A 24,873-nucleotide genomic window follows, 5' to 3' on the forward strand; every position below is an offset into this window, starting at 1 on the left:
AGAGAATTAATATATTACATCTCAGCTTGGTTTGCGACTTTTAGTCAATGGACTAAATGCTCGGGAATTCCTAATTTATTCAAATAACCAACAAATTGTCGACCTAGTGAGTTCAAAGTATTCAATATTTGTTGAGAAAGGGCAAGGCAATCTGAATTGAGCTTTGTTGTCGATGTTGAATGTTTTCTGTTATCAATATACACTATAAAATCGTAATTATGCAGCTAAATGTAAATTTTCAACCTTGTGAGTTCAAAGTATTCTATATCTGTTTAGAAAGGGCAAGCCAATTTAAATTGAGAATGTTTTTCCTTGCTTGTGTCTACAAAACGAAGACCTAAAACCAAATACCTAAAACCTGTGACCCCAAAAGCTACGACCCCTAAAGCTACGGACTCCCCCCCCCCCCCCCCCAAAAAAAAAAATACAGTTATTATTTAGTCTACCTTGTTTCCCAAATGGCTACACAGTGCGAAAGTTTCATATGGAGGAAATATTCTCATGTGCGCGCCAATGAACTATTTTTAACCGTCGTTTTTTTGTCCCATTTAAAATTGTAGTTGCACACATTTTTCAGACACGCTCCTTTGCCCGAAAAATTATCCCAAAAACTCTCCCAGTACACCTAACAGACCCGGCAATTACCGGTAATTTAGAAAAATGCCCCCAGAAAAGTTTTCGAAATCCCTGGCGAGGAAGAGTGTTTATCAAAACAAAGCTTTTGCGTAGCATGCCGATAAGGGGTTCCCGACAAGTAAATTATAATTTCCAAAGTTTATGAATAGATTGGCTAAATATTTATTGAAATCCTAGTTTTGTCGATGTCTGTAGACAACTTGCACCCAAAAAATTGCTGTGGCATCGACATTTTTCGAAAGAAAGACAATAACAAGTACATAAAGTCTCATTTTGTAGAGAAACTTCTTATAATTTCGCAAAGCTGTTTATATGTTTAGGCGCACTGTGACAGCTAAATGTCAAATCATTTGACAGAGATGAAACCTGATTGGTTGGAAGGAAATCTGATAAAATGATGTAAGCCTTGATTGGCCCACTTTATACCTGGCAGTGGAATGGTTTTCTCTGTGATGGAAACTTTCTACAACTCGACATAACTAAAACATGGAGCGATTTCCCGAAAGTTAGCGGGGAATTAAAATTTTGGAAGAAACACCCGAAAATGTTTACCGGGTGACATTCCGGTTTCTAAGTTTATCGGCGTTTTAAGAAACGACCACCTGGAAACACAAGTAGTTCCCTTTTTCCCATTAAAAAAAAACTAATTGAATAAGCTTATTATCTCATAAGGATCACTGATTCCACGTGAAACTTCCACGCTGTGTAGCCATTTTGGGAAACAAGTTAGGCTAAATAATAACGGCAAAATTTTGGGGTTCGTTGCTTTTGGGGTCGTAGCTTTTGGGGTCACAGGTTTTAGGTTTTAGGTCTTCGTTTTGTAGACACCCCTTTCCTGACTGTTATTGTAAAATTGTAGCAGATAAAATCCAAGGGTCATCAATGTAGTGATTGTACGGTGTATTCAAGCAAGGAAAAACGCCCCCCCCCCCCCCCACCCAGCTTAAAAACAAACGACATAGGAATTTCTGTTATGTAAATCAAATTTAATTAATCTGAGTTTGGGCTTCTACAAAGTGAGACTTGCTTAATGTCAGAAAACGCTTGCTACATACGCAGGCTATAAAATTCCTCACTGCACTTGGGTTTGTTATATTGTTATAGTTTGTAAAGAACGCCCCTATGTAATAAACACCTCCTATGTATTGACCCCCCACCCCCCCCCCCCCACCCCCACCCAGCCCTCGCGCGGAATACACAACAGTTCGATTTTCCTTTTTTTATGAACTGAACGCATTTGAATCCGAATGTTTCTATTTCCTGGCAGATATGATCTCCTGTAAAGGCAAATCCTGTTTATCGGTTACTGCCTTTTGTTACCGTCTGAAAAAGGCGATAACGACATGAAGTGTTTCCGTCCTTCAGCGCTCTCAGCTCCGTTGTTCTAATCCACTTACATCAGTGATTTCTCACTCACAATCAGGCAGAAGCCACGATAATATTTTATGTGGTATCGGTGATTGAATACGTAATGTCTAAAAGATTGAAAAGGAAATGTGCCGGAGCATTGTTACGCTGACCACTTTTTACACTTCAACACAGCTGTTGACTGACATTTTCTCTCGTCGTCACCATAGCAACATAAAACGTCATATATTAGCTGATATGTGTCTTCATTCTGCATCCTCTTAGTATATAGTTACCACTTGGCGAAAATACGACAAGGCTTGTAACGTGCTGTGGTTTAAACTGTAGTTTGGGAGATTTAGTGCGAACTACGAAACGCCAAGCCCAAGGCGGATATACACGTTACTTCAGCAAGCCAGAACATTGGAAGTCCCACCATTCCGGAGATTAAAGGTATCTGCGCACTCACTGCTCAATTCTAAATACCGTCTACTGCTGAAGTGTTGTATGAGGTTCATAATTACTGTTATACCAATAGGCATTGATCGGATGGATTAGATAACATTAGATCCTTACAAAATTATAGAAGGTAGACTTAAACGTACAGTGGACTCTTGCGCACCGAGAGAAGGCTTTTACAAACGTATTATTGATTTCAGGTCACATACATTCACAAATAACGGCATCATTGTTTTGTAGAGTCTTTATAAAGCGCGCAAGTTCAAGACGAAGTATATTGTGTTAAAACTACGCGCGTTGTTGATATTAACTTTATAATAAGGGGCCAGTATCTGTAACGTTTTGATTTATGTTGGCCTTTGTTCCTCTAAAATCAACTATCCCCACAAGCGTTATGACAGTGTATCAATTATATTAAAGCGCATGTTGACTTGAGAAATGAAAGAGTTTACACGAAACAATAATGTTTGCAGAGTCTTGCCTGGTGTATGCTTGAACTAGCTCCTCGGATCTTGCACGTGTGCTCATGATATAGGGGTATTAATTAAATCTAAAAGTGGAAATCTGGTATGATTTCATAACTTTTATGGTAATATTTCTTTTTATATGTTTGTTTCACGTGGTAATTCCTTTATTCTGGCGGAAAACAGAGATGTATTTTATTAGCCTTTTATTATTTTAAATAATATGTTTACGCGGTACTAGCTTTTGATCTGCAGCTGTCAGCCAAATCCCTGGACGTCATACCCACGCTCATACTAGACGTCGGTAGATAATTAGCCCATAAATTTAGAAATTTCCGGTAACATTTTCGGCATGTTTCTGTCGCCCGATGAGGCTAAACTGCAGAATACCCGTCCACTTATTTGCATTTTCCTTGTATTTACTGCCTCGTTCTATAGAAATCGAGGTGTGAAGTCTCATTGTTAACTCTTTGTGGACGGGTATTATGCAGTTGCTCCCCCGATGATAACTGCCAAATGAAGCTGAGGCACTTCAGAACGTTAATGGAGAAAAAATAACAAATCTAAAAAAACATTCTCTTTTGAAAAAAAAAATAGCCTTTCTATTGAATTGAAAGCAAATATAGAAGCAAACTGTTTCAAATACAGTTGATGCTCCCCTTGTTATCTTTATAGTAGGCCCCTGTTACGACCATAATTTTGAATTCCCGGTGTCTAACGACTGTAAAGACTGGCCGTTCTAACAGCGCCAACATCGGCCAATTTTGCTGGCACGGCTACGTTCGGCTGACCAGAAGACAAAGAAATATTGTCATCTAACAACATCCTGTAAGCAAACACCAACCACCTTTACCTGGACTAGAAATGCTCAGTGTTTTGGCCAGCAGCTGGTGCTGTTTACACAGGGTTTGCAACCATAATTTTATAAGCGCGTGAAGGTACAACGTTTATTAATATATATTTTGAATATATAAGCCAAATAAGTACTGGAGTTCAACATCAAACATCGAATTAAAAGTCAGACTCAGTTTATATGTAGGGTTAGTCTTCATGGCTACGGGGGTTTGGGGCAAAACTAGTTTAGCTGAAAAAAAAGTAATGGGACTCGCTAGTTTTTACCAAAAATGCTCTTTTTTTAACCAACGTGATTCGCGTTAAAATGTACTTTTATGTCAAGATCGTGGCAAACAGCTCACATCCAATTATAATACCGTCATGATAGAAAAGGCAAAGCTTTAACATTTTTTTTGCGATGAATTGCGGTAGTATACATGCGTTTTAAAATCGGCTCGCTTCACTACTTACGTTGCAGGCCATCAACTAGGAAAATATCCTAGTCTTCTAATAAAAAGACATTTAAAAACCTTTTTTCGTCTTTATTCCAGTTTAACTTCTCTGATTGCTAGATTAGTTTTTACGGCTATGAGTCAACATGAGCCTGCAGTCTTAACATCGGGTTGAACTGCGGTCGAGTTAGTTGTTCTTTGATCGCTAGTAAACGCCAACATATAATCTCTGAACAAGGAAATGAAATAATCGGTTGTCTTGGTGGATAGATAAATACGGGCTGTTCCATATAATACGGATTTCGCGGTTGCGTAGGAAAATAACCCAATATCTGGTAAGGATTAATAGCATTAGTAATAGCATTTGGAAACGTGAGTCGGAAGAACTGAATTATTGCACTTTTACTGTTGATCACATCATGCTTACTTACTATGTTTTTGTTTTCAGTAATGTTCAATTTTACCTTACCGTACAACGGTTTCTTTTATTAATCACATACCATTAGTTTAGTGCAGTGAAGTAACGAGTTACTTAACCGTATATGGGGATAGCGCTTCTTTCCAGCAACGCTTCCTCCATCTGCTCTTACTGTGTATCAACGATATTAGCGATTTTTGTTTTTTACTACTAATAATTTAGTTTTTTTCGGAAATTCTTATTTTTGTTTCCTTTTTACAACTTGAATAAAAATCCGTTTTTCTAACATTCACATAAGAAACATGAAGTTAATTTTCGATTTTGTAATTATCTTGATGATGGGCTCATGCATACACAAAGCAAAGACAAAACATTACTTGACATACTTCATGTTACGTATTATTCAACTTACTTATCTTTTCAAAGCATGGTTTAAAATCGTCTTTGCAAGACAATATAGCAAAATCATGAACACTAAAACAAAAAATATAAGGAAAAAAGACAATCAATTTAATGTTGATCTTTTCGTGTGAATTTGCTTGGACTTCTGTCATTATCGCAATCCTATGTCGTTCAAAGATTTGAATGATAAGTTGAATAGCATAACTTAAGTACAGGAAAGTGTTAGAGCTTCTAAGATATGTCACAGTTTTTTTGTAACGTGGATATAAGTAAAGTGAAATTTTGACAAAAGATTCATTAGTTAATGAAGCGCGCGTCAAAGAATGACGAGTGATAAAAAAGAGATGATTTGGAAGCTCAAAAAAACGGAAAAGGTACATCCATTTTTTTTTTGTAAAAGGTGGAAATCCGATAGCAACCTACGAATAGCGTACATTTATAGTTTTGATATTATGTCTTTATTACGATCAGAGAAAATTTGCATTGGCAAAAGGCAGAAATTTCATTAGTCAAATAAGTTTGACATTTCATATTCCGATGTCAAATTATACAATTTGTGGCACCTAACTACACTAAACGTTATACTTAAGAACCACAAAATATTTTTGGCGGGGTAGTTCTTTGTTTCATCCATAGCAAGTAAAAGCAATTTTGCAACAAAAAGAGCCTTCGCTACCTTGCTTAGATTCAAAATCTCTTTTCTCTTGTATTTCTCTTGGATTTGGCTGCTTTATGAATATGTAACAAAGAACCTTAACATTGTTTATTTCACAAAAGAATTACTAAGCGGCATAAAGGTCGGAGCTCTGCTGGGGGAGTTATCCCTGTCTTTTAAGGTGTGTTGAATAAAGGAAATATTTACTTCATTTTGCAAGTGTAATTTTTGCTAATTAATCTCAAAATACACATTCCAAAGGCCAATGCTTTTTTGGTGAGAAAAAAAAATATAAAAAAATGCCGGAATGAAATAAACAAAAGGGGCGGTCTTATCCTTTAGAGTCTAACTTTTTTATTCTCTTTATTATGTTCACTTTGTCTTCACTATATCTCAAACATCGTCAATCACTGTCAAACACCGTCTTGTAGTACACCTCAACTAAATTATTTGACTATGAAGCCTCAACTATAGAAACCGCTTGTGTAAGTCAATCAAAATATTTTTGAGGAATAAATGGTGCAATATTTACTGCAGTTGTAAATATCCTGCGTCTTCCGTCGATGATTTCAACAGCTTTCAACAGCAACAAGTCGCCTTCTGGTTTCCGTCATTCAAAAACCTTAAAGCGTTTTCATTGGCTAGCACTTAAATGGCTTCCAACACGTCACCTCTAAGCAAGGCGCAGAACAATCAAAAAGCACCAAATGTAATTTGAATGACGGAAGCCAGAAAGCAGTTCAGCATCTTGAAGTTACTGTCGAGATATCGCATAATATTGGAAATGTCAATAAACCGCTGAAAACTGCTTACTCGAAAATTGTGGAATAGGGCCTACCCTCCCTTCATCGAAGTGAGGGTAGGCATTTGCCGTTTTTTGAGCGGGTAAACACTCTCATAATAGTAGTCATCTTGACGCTTAATGGTTAGAACAGATCACATGTCGTAAGACAAATTCCGGGAATTCGGACGATATTTTTTCCATGAAAAACCGATATATCGGAACGTGACTCGAAGGAAAAAAAACCATTTTTTTCTATATTTCAAAGACTAATTTCTTATAAACATTGCAAAATGTTTATAAGAAATTATTAATTCAATAAGCGCAGGTCTCTCGCAGAATAGAGGCTTTTCTAAGTTAAAAATAAAATTATTGACGAGAAACAGTAAGCACGATTATGACAAATCCCCTTACTGTTTTGATGTTGCTTAAAGATCGCCTTCTTTTCGGTCATTTTTCATCGACAAGCATTACACTAGATATCCTATTCGTCAAGAGGCGCCATTGATCAAAAAAACTAATATCAAGTTTTAGTGCCTATTCTGAGCCAAACGCACAACGGAATATCGCTGCACCGCTAAGAAGAGTGATTGATAGTGGTTATGTGTCAGTTTCAGTGATCCCCTGCCAGGAGACAGGCCGCGGTGTTTGATGGGATCGAAAGACGATAGCGCGGTGGAATTACTGCGGCTATCGGCGCCGTCGAACAACATGGACGCAACCATTAGAAGGTAAGCTTTTGTATGCCTCTCGTGTTGGTTTTGTGCTGATATTAGCTTCGGGGCCCTTATGTGTATGGGATGTTACTTAAGGAAACCATTGCAAAAGTGTGTGTTTTCTTCTGAAAATGGTTGCCTAAAGGACAAATATGATCGAATTTTCGAAGCGTAAGGCAGGTGATGCATTAGTCCACCCCCGTATATGTCATGTTATGGTTATAAGATGTGCTTTTCCTTCCGGGCACTCTCTAGTCACGTGATGCAAACCGTTACACTACTCGGACCGTCAAGGGCACCAGGACGAAAAATACTGAGTTGATGAAATTGAATTTGATTTAATTGATTTGATTTTCCATTTTCTAATCTCGCCTTTTCGAGAGGCCTCATGTCATTTGTCTCCTTTTTAAAGCACACATTTGACAGAGCTTTTTGAACGTTTTTTCGTGTTTTCGATAATGGCGACTGCTAGAATTATTCAAAGCTAGTACGTGTTTCGAGCAGTGCACCACCAAACATGATTTCCATGATTTTACATCTTTTTGGGTTATGGGCGGATCTAGCTTTTTGCTGAAGGGGAGGTTTCACTCTTTTTTTATTGTTACATATGGCTTTCTGGCAGCCCAAGGGAGGGGGAGGGGGGCTAAAACCCCTAAGCCCTCGCCCAAGATCTCCTACTAAAGTATAGCTTTGGATATATGTTAATTTTAATCAAACTGCACCGTTAAAATCCTTTTTCAAATTTTGAAAAGTTAGAATGCCTATAGAGTTTGAAATTGACATGAAAAGTGATTCAGGAAAACAGTACTTTTTGGAGAATTCAAAATCAAGTTCAACAGCGTGCAATACAAATATTGAAATGGCAAAACGCCAAACAAGTATACTAATATAATAATATATTTATTTATAAAGCGCTAAAACTATGTGTACATAATTAAAATAATATTATGTTTACGTATTTGTTTTAGAATCTAAAATCTCTCTAGAATCTGAGGTTTCTGACGCCCACCGATTGAAAATTGCTCGATATTCTGTTGGAATTTATCTTAACAACAGTAAAATTTAAAGCGAGGTTTACCTAAACTGTGTATGTGTAGGATCGTCTTTTGAATATTTCACACTAGTGTTGAATGAAATAGAAATTTAGCCTCAATCCGCTAAATAGCGCAAAAATCGCTGTAAAAATATTTTGACGTATTTCCAGTCCTAGTCTCTAATTCTTTGCAGAAAATAGGTAGTTTTTAATTTTGTTATATGTTATTAACAATTACCCTCTTTGCTATTCGTTTTTGTTTAGGATCTGATTAGTTTCTTATTAGTATCTGTTTAGTATCTAAATAATTTGAGTATCCAAGATCACCGCGGTTTGTTTTATGTGGCTTATTTTGATTTTATTACATAAAACAACTCAAGTTATGACACCTTTATACCCATTGTCAACGACTTAGCGTATACTGTGCACATGGGGCGCCTAGAGTCATCAGACGGCTCATGATCATTAAAAGGGCTCTTGAATTAGAGATAACACGTCTATTTTTGATAAATGCTTTGCGCTTTAGGTACTTTGTGATAGTCTTTGCCGGTTACGAAAAAATGGTTAGTTATTCAAATTATGATATTTTGGAGCTAAAATTATCTTATTTGTATTTTTTACTTTCCTTTGACAAAGGTTAATTAAAAAAAGCATTCTCTTATGTGAGTGAAACTAAAAATCAGACAAAAAAGCCCTGGGTTTCCGAGTATACATCATATGTTTGAAATATTAGAAAAAGGCCTTCATCTTGGTTTGTGATGAGAATTAACTGATTCATTGACTGATTTTGTAGACCGTTATTAGCCAGTTAGCTGCTAAATATCCTTGTATTTGGTAAAATAAATCAGATAGTACAGGAGAGTGTTCCGTATACATGAGAGGGGGTGGGAGATTTGAATTAGGACACCTTCAGCCCCACCCCCCCCCCCCCCCCCAATTTTTCGGCGGCCCCTTTTTGGTTTGTAAAAGATTGTTTCCTATAGAACACAACAGAACTTGGATTTATTGATTATGATCCACCGCCAGCTCTAGTGTTAGGCCCTGATAAAAAGGGGAAGGCGGGTTTTATCGTATTCGAAGAGTGCTAGACTGGAGGGTATTGACTTGAGCTAAGAGTGTTAGTCTAGAGAGTGTGGACTTGAGCTAAGAGTGCTAGACTAGAGAGTGTAGACTTGAGCTAAGAGTGTTAGTCTAGATGATATAGAATTTAGCAAAGAGTGCTAGCAGACTAAAGATTTAAGACTAGAGCTAAAAGTGCTTGCAGACTAGAGGTGTAAGACTCGCCCAAGAACACACAAGATTTCATGTTCTTTATTTAATGTGCCTCTTTAAAGCTTATCGTCTAGCAAGACAAAAAACGGACAGCTTAAACCTAGAGATTAAGTCCGGTTTCACATTAACAAACCTCATCCCATGTTTGTTGCATGCCATTTAATACGTTCAATACAAATTACTTGTTTTGGTGGTTCTCCATCAAGTACCTCATACAGGATTTTCGCGACGCGTTTTGGTCAAAAAACCTTTTAGGCTCGCATAAATTTTCGACTTTTGTAATTTGATCAGAACGATGTAAAAACCTTTTCTTTATTTTGCACGTCACAAATCTTTAGCAAAGTTTAGCGAGATTAAAGTGATACAAATATTCCTTGTAATGAAGCAAAAATGTAGCAAGAATGCACAAAATGACAAGAGAGTTTTTCATTCGGTTTTTGATCAAAGCATGAAAACAGGCCGGCGATTATTGGATTCCGTTTGCTTAGATTTTACGTCAAGGTTCGTCAAGGTTTCTCATCTTTAGATCAGAGCGATCATGTGGAAATATCGGAAATGTTTCATTTTGTTGAACATTCTTAGCCATTGTTAGTGCCGAAAGAAATGACTGTCTGTAGTTAGTCTGGATTCATATCTTTGCCCATTAGCACACTATATCGTACATACATTTACTTCAAAAAAGCTTTTCAGTGCAAACAGCCAATGGCAAATGGCGTAGTTTTTTTAAGACCAACCACTGTTTGTGGATAGCAATTATTTGTCATAAGAATAAGGATCATAATAAAACTAACCTTATGGTTTACCTATATTACTACATTAAGAAGAAATTTGACGAGATCGATGGCATCTTTCGTTAGAAGATCTGCCATTTGTTAATTGCCGTTTACGAAGACGTTTTTTTTAGATAGGTTTTTTACAGTCAATGAGCGATCATTTAATCTTTGCCTCTTTGCCAAATTGCCATTAAAACAAATAAAACAAATAAACAAATGACTTTAAGAGAATGTACATATGTGTGTAGTGCCGATGTACGTTTTTGTTCTGATTAGCATTATTTATATAAACTTCATTCGATATTTCACACAACAATGACATATTTACCTCTTAATCCATTCAAATCGCTAAATAGTCAGCATCTTGAACTGGTAGGCTTATGCAAAAAAAAAACGTGTACACACTCGTCAGATTAAAATACAAAAGTTTTGATATCCTAAAAAATCAAGATCAGTGTGCGCCTGCTGCTTTTGCTGTCAGTAAATGCGTCTGATGTATGACTGCTAAAAAAGTGGTCAATAATGGTGCGTTACGGACCGGGTGCGCGGTGCGCGCATGTACAAATGGCATAACTCAAGACTCAATCAAGTGCAGACGCCACATCGCATCATTTAGGAGGGGTCATCAGCGCGTACCACTCAGCATGCTGACAGCTAACTATTTATACTAAATTCGGAGCCAATATCCAACGATAAAAGCCTAAGCCGTTTATGTTTCGGCTGTGGGCTATTTTCGCCTCGGCTCCTTTGTTTGTTAGAGAGAGGATTTTCTAAAAGGTCTGTCGTGTAAGCTTGTTAATGCGGTAGAAATCTTCGCCTGGGAAAATGGTGGTTTAAAAGACCGTGTAACTCGATCCTAGAAGACGCAAAAGCCGGTAAAAACATTTTCCATAGAATTCAGGATTCGTACGCGACGGATCAACATCTGAGTTGTCTCAATAAGGAAAAAATCTAAGGAGCAAGAGAAAGAATTCGCAAGAGAGTTTCTTTTCGAGAAAAATGACGGATATTCCACTTCCTTCTGATAAAAATGCGAGGTAAGGTATTTCCTTTCCATGTTATTTGTTTTATGGCATCGTTAAGCTATTACATAGCCTCAAGAAACGCCATCGTTTCTTGTTGAAATGCGGAGGAGGAGAACCGACTTTCCTTCTGGAATTGTATCCGTTTTAATAAACATTTGAACAGAGTATCATAATATACGTAAGAAATGCTTATTGCAGGGACATAGAAAAAGTGCTGCTTTTTCTAAAAAAAAAAATAAATTAAAAAACACGAAGCGGGGAACGCCGAATGATAGTTAATTTTTCGGCTCGGGTATACAGAATATCTAATTTCTTTTGCTGTTATTATGAAATACTGTCAAAGAGAGTAACTAATAACATGATGTGTTCAATTATAAATTCTCACTTTTGCATTTATAAAATTTTCAGTTTCTATTAATTCAATTGCTCTTTTGGGTCGTGATGCTCTTAGTGGATTTCAAAACAAAGAATTAATTTTATTTTCAATGTTTTCAATTTGCAGTTTTTTTTATTATCTTTCCAAACATCATAAGAATTTTGTACGATTGGTCTTGATGTATATTAAAAATAAACCATGTCAATTTCCCCGCAATTGGACTATTTTTACTTCCTTATGCTAGCTATTATCTTAACATTGTGTTTGGGTTCTTGTTGAATTATGCAATTTCGCCTTAAGTGCAATGTGTTTATTTAGTTTGAGATGCGTGACTGTTATTTAATGACTCTCCTTGTCGCTACTCAACATGGTATCTTCTCTTTGTCCACGCTCTCCAGGCATCTGATGCGACTAGAAAGGACACTGAATCCACTATATTTAAGTGTAGATTGTACTTTTTTTCAGCAGTCTTCACCACAGACACCGACTTAACGCTCGATATCCTTTTCGACCCCCAAAAATCATATTTTATATCGCGTCTATTGACAGGCACTAGGTATTCATTCCCAAACTGAAGAATAAAACCAGTAATACCACTTTTTAAGACGTTCCTGGGAAATCGAAACATTATTATTCATATTGAGAATTTGTAGTTTTCGTACTCTTTCATATGGTATTGAGAAATATGAGCATAAAAAATAATTAAGTTTTGGAAGAAGAATTTCGTCAATATTTAGCAATTCAACTTTTTTTTAAATACATGACTAATGTTCTATCTGTGTACTTAAATTAAAAATCTCTCTTTTTTTTCATGTTTTCCATAAAACAATTTTTTTTCGAAATATCCTAAATTAATTTGCATTGTACTTTTTTATTATTTTTTTATTCATTTTCCAGGGAAGTACCCAATCTGACTTAATACAATAAATGGGGAGTTATACTTCTTTTAAAGAGACGACATGTCATTTTTAAACACCATTGTGGTTAAAACCTGCCATGTATATTTAAGTGTTGGCAAAATAATGTGTTGAGAGCGCTTGGGGCTTGGAAGGCCGAAAGAGCTGGCACTTTTGGTGTTTGCTATCCATTAGAAAAAACTAAACATCATGCTGTCGAATTATGGGCAATTGGGTTGTTTTATTGAAAAAAAGCCAACGGTTATTAAACAACGCAAACTAGAAAATAAAGTTAGCACAAGGATCAGAAGTGAGACCAGTCAAAAATAAAAAAAACAGGGTTCCATTTTTAATACAAAATGAGCTTGATCAATACCTGTAAATAGGTGAATCAGATATTAAACCTGATGTTGGTACGTTATCATCGATCGAAACAAACAAATACTTAGTTTCTGCACGATCTTTATTCGGTAGTCGCTGCCAGTCTGGCTACGTCGTCACCAAATCCATACCACATGTAATCGAAAACCCAAACCTCATTAAAGTCAGTCTGGTAAAAAAAAAAAAAAAAAAGAATGCCTTTCTTGTTCCAAAAAGAGATATAGAATTGTGCTATGTTTCTACGAAGCATAGAATAGATAGATTGAGGACGTAGACTCGTAGCCCGATGGTCCTTTGAGAGCCCCTTCCTCGCGCTAAGTACATCATTTCTTTGCGATAGCATCTGAGTCAATATGAGCAACAATCAATTTAATAACAAAATTGACAACATTGTAAGATTTAGTTTTCACCACAGGGTGACCAAAGTGATGCTATGCTATTCAAGCCTTTACTCTTTATGTAATTGTCAGACAAAGAATATATACTAAAAGTTTAACTCTTTTTTCCTGTTATAATAGCTCCAATGTAAATGGGTAATGAAAGGGCACCCGAATGGTCCCCCGAAATTTCGATGTGCTCGTAGTTTTCGGCTAATGCTCGCATGTTCGCGCAATTTATTCCGCTGTGCTCGCATTGTATTTTTCGATTGGCTCGCTGCTCGATGTGGTTTTTGGGTCAGTACGCAGCTCTTACAAGCTGCAATTTGATTGGGCAAATGAACAATATCCGCACCTCGACACAAAGAACGAGAAGAATAGAGGCAAAAGAACTCCTTTGTAGAGCAAAGATAATAGGAGACAAAGCAGATGCGTACTTACTCGTGTTTTTCGAAGTGCTCGCCAAAGACCATTCGGGGTCCCTCATGAAGGTGAGCAGCCCCTTATATCCAAGTTTAACACCACAAAAAAATTACATCTTTGTTACTTCAGGAGACTAGTATTGTATGCTTCTGTTTTTTTTGGGGGGGGAGGGGGGCTAATGTTTCTAGAAGAATTTGTTTAGAAAACTTGTGTCTCTGATTTCCCCGTAGAATCTCTCACGTTAAAGAGTGTCGATCAGCCACCCCTTTGTTATTGTTTATCAACGAAATACAACGATTTACCCGCAAGGAGACTATTTAATTGAAAATATCTTGGTTTCTCGCTTGAATTAGCCGATGAAAATGGATTCTTTGTGTGACTTGGAATTGAACGGGAGTATAAAATGGCGGCGTGATTAGCCTTCTTTAAGATAGACGGTTCAGCCCAGATAACACTACCCTCCCTCGCACGCGTTTTAACGTCATCTTGCCCCTCTCACACACATAAGTTGCCTTAAGGTTTTGCAGGGGGCGTAAATTTTAGGATGGATCTTTGTAAGCAAGAGTGCATTTACTTTTTCAAATATTGTAAGGACATTTTTGGCTTAAAATAAAGATTAGTCAATTGCGAATTTTGACAGGTCAGTTTAAGGCAACAATCCGTGTGCTTCAAGCTGGAGTATCGATTGTTGTTATTGTGAATTTAAAAAAAATCATCGCACAGATTTCGTGATTTTTATTTTAATAAAAAATTATTGCTTCCATTTAGCTTGCATGAAAAAAAATATTTTGATTTTCAAGAAAAGTGAATCTAGCAAAATCTGATAAAGCATAAATGTATTAATAAAATCTGAAACATTTACGAAAATCGCGCCGAGAATGAGTCTTCTATAGGAAACTTTGTATAAGCTGTTTATCCAAAACAACCTCGGCGCGCCACCTTAAGGCAGTCGTCGCTCCGCCTGCCTCAAAACGCCTGCGAGGGAGGCTAAGATGACACCACTCGTGTTCATGCCTTGTTGCCATCCACTCAATGCACTTTCGGGTATTCGGATTGCGCATTTTTAGAGTAGCTCGTAAGTAATTCGACTCGCTGGTTGCGACTGGTAACGCATCGTTTGGGTGTTCGTGTCGCGCCAGCCTCTGGGTACTTGGGAGAAGTTTGTCGCTTCTTTGAGTATTCGAGTCGCGCGTTCGAGTTTGCAAGAACCTCCGGAAACCTAATGTGAATTTGACGGTTAACGTAGGTTGGTAGGATAGCGTAGTGGTGTCGTGTTTTGTATGTTTGTTTTGTAGGTTTGCTTCGTACATAATACATAGGATATTGATGGCGGTCGTTTGCGATGGTTGGGGCTCTTTGACAGGATAACAGGCTGTGGCGATAACGTGTAGGCTCGTATGCGTCGTGCCTCGGGGAGCAGGTTGACGCTTGCTACGCGTGACATGGTAAGACATGTTGCACGATACCTTTGAAAGTACTATCAGCGCCTTTGTTTTCGCCGGTTAACTGTTTAAGCACCCTTTAAGCACTGTGAAAGCACAAAGTGAGAGAGAAAGCAGCAAAAGGACTGTCATATTGAAGGCAAGAGCATCAACCAGGCGACTTGGGCAGATCTGGTGAATGACACAACCGCCGGGAGACTAAAGCAAAGCGACACAGAGCGACAAAGAGCGTGAGACAACCACACCTACCAGCAACCAGAATGATGGAGATACGATGATAATGACGATAATGTAGACAAATTATAAGAGCGACGACGACGAGATGATGATGATGATGATGATGATGATGATGATTACAAGATGATCATAATGATGATGATGATTACTCATGCAGGAAGGCGTTTTACCTTTTGCTTTAATGATAATTAAGGTTGTGCATCCTCTTTTTGTTATTATGTTTCTTTTTGAACCCACAATTCTGGCGAGGCCGCCGATCAAGAGTAAAGGTTGCAATCTTTGGAGTCAGTAACACCCTTGATTGTCTTAAGCCCCGTGCAAACTGCGCCAGCACCCGCCAGCATAGCTGGCGAATTCTTGCTTGACTGACCAAAAGACAAAGGAAATGTCAAAACGTCCATTTCCTATTTTGACATTTCCTTTGTCCTAAAGTCAGTCAAGCGAAAACTCGCCAGCAAACCTGGTAGGTGCTGGCGCAGTTTGCACGGGGCTTTAGATCGCGAGCCTCAAGAGCTGAAAATAGCGAAGAAGTGGGCAAGGGTGCTAATGGTATCGACTCCTCGGCTCCTGTAAGCCGCCATGTTGTTTCCTAGCGGCTTGGGTCAGTAACAAAATCCATCTGAGTTCTCCTTTTTACAACCTCTTTGGCAATCTTAAAGACTGAATTTAGTAAGCCATCAACGATGAAGCTCTGTTTTTAGTTTCATCCGTAAATACTGTAAGAAAAGGGAGACGCTAAGAACCCCTTCAAGCCGAGGAAGAATGTCGAGCGGAATGTTGTCATACCCCTTCAAGCCGAGGACGAATGTCGAGCGGAATGTTGGCATACCCCTTCAAGCCGAGGAAGAATGTCGAGCGGAATGTTGGCATACCCCTACAAGCCGAGGAAGAATGTCGAGCGGAATGTTGGCATACCCCTACAAGCCGAGGAAGAATGTCGAGCGGAATGTTGGCATACCCCTACAAGCCGAGAAAGAATGTCGAGCGGGATGTTGGCATACCCCTACAGGCCGAGGAAGAATGTCGATCGGAATGTTGGCATACCTCTACAAGCCGAGAAAGAATGTCGATCGGAATGTTGGCATACCCCTACAAGACGAGGAAGAATGTCGAGAGGAATGTTGGCATACCCCTACAAGCCGAGGAAGAATGTCGAGAGGAATGTTGGCATACCCCTACAAGCCGAGGAAGAATGTCGAGCGGAATGTTGGCATACCCCTACAAGCCGAGGAAGAATGTCGAGCGGAATGTTGGCATACCCCTACAAGCCGAGGAAGAATGTCGAGCGGAATGTTTGCATACCCCTACAAGCCGAGGGAGAATGTCGAGCGGAATGTTGGCATACCCCTACAAGCCGAGGAAGAATGTCGAGCGGAATGTTGGCATACCCCTACAAGCCGAGGAAGAATGTCGAGAGGAATGTTGGCATACCCCTTCAAGCCGAGAAAGAATGTCGAGCGGAATGTTGGCATACCCCTACAAGCCGAGGAAGAATGTCGATCGGAATGTTGGCATACCCCTACAAGCCGAGGAAGAATGTGGAGCGGAATGTTGGCATACCCCTACAAGCCGAGGAAGAATGTTGAGCGGAATGTTGGCATACCCCTACAAGCCGAGGAAGAATGTCGAGCGGAATGTTAGCATACCCCTTCAAGCCGAGGAAGAATGTCGAGCGGAATGTTGGCATACCCCTTCAAGCCGAGGGAGTATGTCGAGCGGAATGTTAGCATACCCCTACAAGCCGAGGAAGAATGTCGAGCGGAATGTTGGCATACCCCTTCAAGCCGAGTAAGAATGTCGAGCGGAATGTTGGAATACCCCTTCAAGCCGAGAAAGAATGTCGAGCGGAATGTTGGAATACCCCTTCAAGCCGAGGAAGAATGTCGAGCGGAATGTTGGCATACCCCTTCAAGCCGAGGAAGAATGTCGAGCGGAATGTTGGCATACCCCTACAAGCCGAGAAAGAATGTCGAGCGGAATGTTGGAATACCCCTTCAAGCCGAGTAAGAATGTCGAGCGGAATGTTGGCATACCCCTTCAAGCCGAGGGAGAATGTCGAGCGGAAGGTTGGCATACCCCTACAAGCCGAGAAAGAATGTCGAGCGGGATGTTAGCATACCCCTTCAAGCCGGGGAAGAAGGTCGAGCGGAATGTTGGCATACCCCTAGAAGCCGAGGAAGAATGTCGAGCGGAATGTTGGCATGCCCCTAGAAGCCGAGGAAGAATGTCGAGCGGAATGTTGGCATACCCCTTTAAGCCGAGGAAGAATGTCGAGCGGAATGTTAGCATACCCCTACAAGCCGAGGAAGAATGTCGAGCGGAATGTTGGCATACCCCTTCAAGCCAAGGAAGAATGTCGAGCGGAATGTTGGCATACCCCTTCAAGCCGAGGAAGAATGTCGAGCGGAATGTTGGCATACCCCTACAAGCCGAGGAAGAATGTCGAGCGGAATGTTGGCATACCCCTACAAGCCGAGGAAGAATGTCGAGCGGAATGTTGGCATACCCCTACAAGCCGAGGAAGAATGTCGAGCAGAATGTTGACATACCCCTTCAAGCCGAGTAAGAATGTCGAGCGGAATGCTGGCATACCCCTTCAAGCAAAGGAAGAATGTCGAGCGGAATGTTGGCATACCCCTTCAAGCAAAGGAAGAATGTCGAGCGGAATGTTGATATACCCCTTCAAGCCGAGGAAGAATGTCGAGCGGAATGTTGACATACGCACACAAACCAAGCACTGGCTGCATGTTTATAGTCGTGGTCCATTTTAGTCGACAGAGCAAAAAAATGGCAAGTTTTCTAAAAATAAGGTCTGATTAACTTCGGTAAGCTTGAATTTTTGCATAGAGGTTCCTTATGTTATGAAAACTAACATATCAAAAAGTGTTTTTTCTAATGGATTTGTCGAGATATGAGACTTGAAGTGCCATTTTTTAAATGTTCCAAGTATAAATTCTCCTCGTTTTTAGGGAGAAGTTGGGCTCTGATCAGAAATTAAGCCAACTTTGCTCGCTAATATCTAAATTTCACATCTTCTAAATTTCTTTAAAATTGGAAATTAAGCTTTTGGTCAGAGAAACTCCTTGTATGCGTAAATTTGAGCTTATATATTGAGAATTTGAAAATTTTATGCCTTTTTTTTGCTCTGTCTTTTAGTCTGTTATTGTGCACACTTGAGATAAGAGTGTGTGCGCGCTTTTTGCTTAGACAAGCAAGTAAGTAAAACAGTAACAGAAAAAATGGGCCTGAAAAGGTATATTCTTTCAATAAGTCACTATAATTAACACATTTCGCCGAACTTAACACTCGCAATTTTGCCAGATCTATAAATTTGCTCAGATAATAAGAGGCAGTTAATGCTGGTGCGCGGAGGTAATGCAGCCGTTGTGTTTCCATTATCGGTATTGTGAAAAAGTAGTTGAGCTTATATAGGTGCAACTGTAATTTTGACATAGCCTAAACCTCGGGAGATATTGATATGAGTCAAACCTGAATAAGACAGGTTTTTAAAATTAACTGTTGACCGTACGTGACCGTCTACATGCCGGTGTGGCGCGCATCTCTGAGATAACAAAGCTCTATTTTTGTACCTTGTAGCCTCGAAGTTTCCGCACGATAATGAGTTGGTTTTGTCTCAGTTTTGACAGAAAATGAAATATTTGGACTAGATTTGCTGATACTACTATGGTGCAAACAGCCTGCTCCATCTTATTTCATTTTAAAAGGAGACAAGCTTTGTTAAAATAAAAATGTAATTAATATAGGGAACTGTTCGGCCAAGAGGGGGGGGGGGGGGGGATTCTCCATGAAAGTAGACGGGGGTGTTCAAATTTATTTTCCGCTTCTGCTATCTCTTAGGGATCTCACGCTAGTGGGTCATCACATCCTTATAACAACTGGAGAGTAGTCAGGAAATAGATGTGCTGAAAATGTGTTTGTTTTTAGTGCTTAGAGTTAGTAATAGCTTCGAACACACCTAATGTGCTATCTTTAAGGGGTAAGAATTGCTGTTGACCACACCCAAAATGCTACCCCTTAATAATTGATTTTGCCGAAGATCACCCCAATCTGTTTTTATGGGACCCACCTCCATATCCCCAACCCCCGACCTTGCCAAATTTTCATCTTTAATAAGCCTGCCCTGAAGAAGTCTTATTAAAGACGAAAATTCGGTCAAATACCAGTTTTTAGTGTATTGTATTTATTCTTCTGGTTCACGAACACGACTATTTGGGCTTTTTGTATTTATTAATTTTACAATTGGTATTGATGTAGCGGACTATTCATAATTTCTCAAAGGGATGCGCATCATCCAAGGCAATCGGAGAGGGGGGGGGAGGGGGGGGGGGGTAAGGAGGAACTTCGTGACTTTGATTTTCCGTTCATCGGCAAAAATAGCATCCTTCCCGCGAAGATGCATTTCCCAGCACAAAATGATCTTTTATATGCAAATCCAACTTCCGACACAAATGTCGTTTCTCTTTATAATTCTCTTGCCTGTTAATAGTGGGTGGCGTCTAAACGTGCCATCTTGGCTGAAGCCCCTGGTATTCACTCAAATGATCAAAGCGTCCAACTGACTAGACTTGCGTATGTAATCGCCTTATGCTGGGCTGTTGTATATCTTTTGCGAGTGTTGCTTTGCAATTTACCTAAAGTGTATTTTTTCATATGCTTTTCAAATAAAAAAAGACAAGAAGATATTTATCAAGATAAAGGAGATAAAGGACATTATAAACGCAAAGCTAACAAAAAATGGCCTGCGCTTGGGGACGAAAACATCCCTCACCATGCCTCTAATAATTCAGCAAATCCTATTTTGCTACGAATAACAGGGAGAGTATTAAGAGTCGGTGATTACGGTGCTCACCCCTGGTGCTTAATTATTTCGTCGTCTTTGATTGATTATTCTTAGGCTATTTTCTAATGATGTCTAGAATATAGGGGTGGGGAATGGATTACGTGTCATGACAGATTTCAATGATTTGTTAATAAGACTTTTCAAGAAAAGGTCGTTTGTATTTGTTATTGACCATATTTCGAGGCCATACCTTCCCTCTTTCAGGTAAAAATAAACACTTCAATGGCATGTTCGTTGATGAAATGATATTTTAACAAAAACAGAGAAGACTACACTGTGTTTTGTTGTTGTTGCCAGGGTTGTGTGTGTGTGGGAGGTTGGGGGGTGGGGTGGTGCACGCGCTGTCCTGCCTGAGCCCACCCCTATCTAAGCGCCCTTAGACGAAGATGGTAAGGCTATAATGGCACTGTATATTTTATGGAGTTTTTATCGTTTTAGTGTTGCTTATACCTGCGTCCACCCCCTCCCCTTACACAGGGGGATTTCCGAAATCTCGACTTCTCCTGTCTGTTGGATCGTGATTAGATGTTGGATCGTGTTGTTTCGATTATCCTTGCATGAATAAACTCAGCACTGCGAAAATGCCTATTTTGAGCCGCTTGAAGTTGCGTGGTCCCTAGCAATTTCCAGTTTTGATGAGCGCCTTGTTAATTATGGGGACTTCAATCCGACAGATCCACCTGCGACGGTCGGTAATTACCATGAACGAGTGCGAGTGTGTATTTTCCCGCCAGATCTTATCGTGTTAGCTAATAGACTGCATACAGAAAGCGATTCCGAATAGTTGAGAAAAGCTTTAAACAAAGACAAGGAAATTTCAGTGTTTTTCCTGGATTAATTAATCCCTTGTTGCAACGTCTATTGATTATGAGTAACGCCTTGGACTCATTTAGAGTGAAAGCTTGAAATCAAAGGTTGGAATATTTTTTTATGCAATCGCCGAAAAATCGCCAGTGGGTCGGTAAACAAAACTTCGGTGGCGATAGAATATTGACTGTGCGGCCGATCTAGGCCATCATCGAGGGAGAGAAAGCGACAGCTTATACTCGCCAGGTGAACTCTCAGAGCACGCTCTGGTTGTCGCATCCCTTTCAGTCACCGTCCTAGAAATGTTCCGTGTTCTAAAGTAAGTTTTTCTTTTTCTTTTTTTTTTTTTTTTAATCGACTAGTCACTGAAATCAGCTGAGATACCATCCAAAAGTACATAGTTTATCGCCGAATCTTAATTTACACCTAGTTCTCCTTGATATCATTTAATATTTATTCGCTAAGGCTACTGAAAAAGCGAGCTCTTTCGATGAGACAATACAACAAGCTTCCGCAGCCACAAACCATAATTGTCGACTATTTCCCGACAACCTCGGCGATGAAGCTCGAACCATTGCAGCCAGACGTCATATTCGAAGAGCATGCAGCAATGATTTACAACATGGGTAATAGTTGACTTGAGCAACACGAAGCGACCACGGGCTAGATCCGGGAGACATTTTATACAGAAAATAATATTTCGTAAAGAATGCCCGAGTCTCCACCTTCGTCAGCGAGGTAAAACTAAAAGTTTGTTCATTTTAATCGTATGACATTTTTCCGTTTAGTGTTGGACTCGGGTTTAAACTTAAACCATTCTCTTGGTTTAATGCTTCCCCCGTCCTTTATGTTTCCGTATTAGTAAGTATCGTAAGACTAATGAGAATTGTGACTGTCATTTTCGCAACATTAATTTGCATCGGGAGCACTTTATTATTTTCTAAGAAGGCGCAAGTCATGGTTTCGAAACGAGAGATAACAATAACAGCCTCAGACAGTAGCGATCCGCGGAATGCTTTTCCTGTGAAGCCTGATTTATACACTCTAAGCATTAAATTCAAATGTGGTTTCACTCAACCCACAAAACCCAGCTGTCCTTCGCGCATAAATTTGATTTTGCTTTAAGTTGCTCTAACGTTCGCTTTGCGCGCGTGACAGCGATCCACCGAAATGGACTCAAACATGGAAAACTCTCAAGCGAAACCCTTGTAAGTACTGGTAGTGATTATGAAGCAATTGCTTTTCCGACCAATTGCTCTATTTTATGGTTTAAAAGCCGTATCACCAAGGGAATATAATATTGTTTTTGTGCAAGGGAAACAAATAGTTGATTATTCCTCTACATGGTAAAGGTCATTTGAATAATTCGTCAGCTAGCACTGAGCTCGCCAGCAGGCCATTATTCTACGCGCTCTCTGTTATCGATTCACTTTTGGAAAAGACTAAGCGCTTGAGAGAGACTGTGTCGCGCCGAAGAAGGTCCAACTTTGCTAATATGTTCTCTAGAGTTCGACCTATCGCTGGCTTAGGCAAACTGTGAGCTGCTTTTTTGGGGGATTATTCAATTGAAGGTTCTTTATGGCCATGTCTCGGGAACGTCGCAAGCCAAATCTGAAGTTGACGGACAAGTAGGTCGAGCTGACAACAGTGGTAACACCACCACCACCATGTTATTATACAACTTACATTGCCTCAGAGCTTTTAACGCCAACACACAATCCGCTCTACATGAGTTTTGTTTATCGTTGGATTGTATAAAGGTGTCTTTGACCTTTTTAGCTATCACATGAGAACATTAGTACGTCAATAGGAATTATTTTATTTTGCCATTAGGAAAATGTCATAGTTAGTAACTATGGATAGCTCAATGCTTTTTTTTCGTAGTTAAAACCTGGCGCGTGCTTTACCGTCAATAAGATATATAGCCAATACAACCGTTCCAACCAAGTGTTTGCACTTTATATTTATTGCAATGATCTTTCTAGGCCACCTCAATATAGCTGGTCTCATTATAAACTCCGTAGATGCGTATGATAGCGAAAAAAAAAACATGCCTTCCTTTATTTAATGGTGGCATATTTTTCTATTTGTATTCATCGACCCTGCCAGTGTTTCTAAAATTATCAAAATATGTTTTCTAATATGGCACAAATTACAGAAAAATTAACGTTGTTTATAGTATAGACTAGCTGGGGGTATAAAAAACGCATAAGATTCTTTACTGCCAGGAAGTTGCCAGGTGTTTCAGTGAAAAAGCCAAGAAGATACGAACCAATTTTGTTGGAAGTTTTGTTTGCTGCCCTGTCAAACTTAGATGACGGTCTCTTGATGTGAAGACAAACTTTAGTTTCACTTGTGATTCTGCTCTCACTTTAGCACCTGTCTTGTGACGGAATAATCCTTGGGGGATTTTGTTATTGCAGTATAGTCGCCTGTTAAAGAGATTCTGCTCTTGTGATATTTGACCCAAAACCTTAATACCCCAGTAATCACAGTAATATTTTTTATCTAAACAAAGCTTCGAAACAGTATTGTTTTTGTTTGTTTCGTGTTTACAGGAGAAGTTTCGATGATGCGCAGAGTAGATTCAAGTGCAGAAAAGTCCTCGGAATCGGTGGAAAGGAGCCCTCAAAAGTACGTATGATAACAGTGATTTCGACAGCGGGACTAGGATTCACGGTGCCATTGTTAGAAACTGATTTTAATCTGCATCTGACAGCTAAAACTCCAACAATGTGTTTGTTGTTCCTCGATTTGAGACATTATCAAGAGATACAACGATACTCTTAAAGCGATAAGTTAGGCGAAAATTAAATAGTAATGATTATGTGAAATTAATCCATCTAAAATTCGTGGCTCCTAAAATGAGATAGGGTGAGATAAGGGATAGAGGGGGGGGGAGGGGGGTGCACAAATTCATTTAAAAAATTGAATAAGCTTCAAAAGCAAAAAATGGCGCAACTGAAATGCCTACTAAAAAAGTAATGGATCAGCGAAAAAGAAAAATCAAACACAGCTACTTCGCGAGAAAAATAATCTAGCAACCAAAAAAAACGTTCACTTATTCCTCCCGTCAAACACAGACCTATTTCAAAAATCATATCTGTCACCTGAAAGTTACCTAGAGGTATTAATAACTCCGACTTGCGTGACACTGGATCAGACTTGCGTGACACTGATATTATTTTGAAATATCTTATCATTTCGAAAAATGTGATTTACTCAAAGGTTATTTTATTTTCAAAATCCCTTGAAACAAAATGTAATAGCTAAAGTGTAATAGTAAAGCCAGAACAAAAGAGAACAAAGACATTACAGTGTCTTAGTACTAAATAAACTAAATAGTATTTCACTGTTTTTTGAAAACCACTCTAAAATAAAGCCGTTTAAATTTTAGTGGAGATTGAATCTCACAGTGATTCATCAGGATTTGCTTCATAATGAATGTACCTTATTTTGCATACATTTTTGGCGGCAGTGACGATTCACAACGCAACTAGAATCCCGATTATAATTCAGATTATTTGTTAGAATATAAGGATACAATAATGTCATTCGATGGGTAACCACACTCCCCTGCACAATACCCATGATGCTTTTCAGTCGTAGGATAGGCATTTTGGCATTTTGAAAAATCCTATTCATGGAATACTTCTGAAATAGTAAATACAAAAAACCCAAATAGTCGTGTTCGTGAACCAGAAGAATGAATACAATACACCAAAAACTGGAATTAGACCGACTCTGCCAAATTTTCGTCTTTAATAAGAATTGTGAAGCAGTCTTATTAAAGACGAAAATTTGGC

The 24,873-nt window shown here is 39.1% G+C and overlaps 1 protein-coding gene across 1 annotated transcript in view; it reads left to right on the plus strand.

Annotated features, from left to right (window-relative positions):
- The first annotated feature begins 5,367 nt into the window (after window positions 1–5,367).
- LOC5512012 (tumor protein p53-inducible protein 11) overlaps window positions 5,368–24,873 on the plus strand; it is a 29,190-nt gene continuing 9,684 nt past the window's right edge. The window contains exons 1-3 of the mRNA XM_032381371.2: window positions 5,368–5,386; window positions 7,060–7,179; window positions 23,626–23,701. Coding sequence (XP_032237262.1) covers window positions 7,100–7,179; window positions 23,626–23,701 — 156 coding nt within the window. The 5' untranslated portion in view covers window positions 5,368–5,386; window positions 7,060–7,099. The remainder of the gene's footprint in view (window positions 5,387–7,059; window positions 7,180–23,625; window positions 23,702–24,873) is intronic.

This window comes from Nematostella vectensis, chromosome 6, assembly GCF_932526225.1.
Source record: "Nematostella vectensis chromosome 6, jaNemVect1.1, whole genome shotgun sequence".
Classification (NCBI taxonomy): Eukaryota; Metazoa; Cnidaria; class Anthozoa; order Actiniaria; family Edwardsiidae; genus Nematostella; species Nematostella vectensis.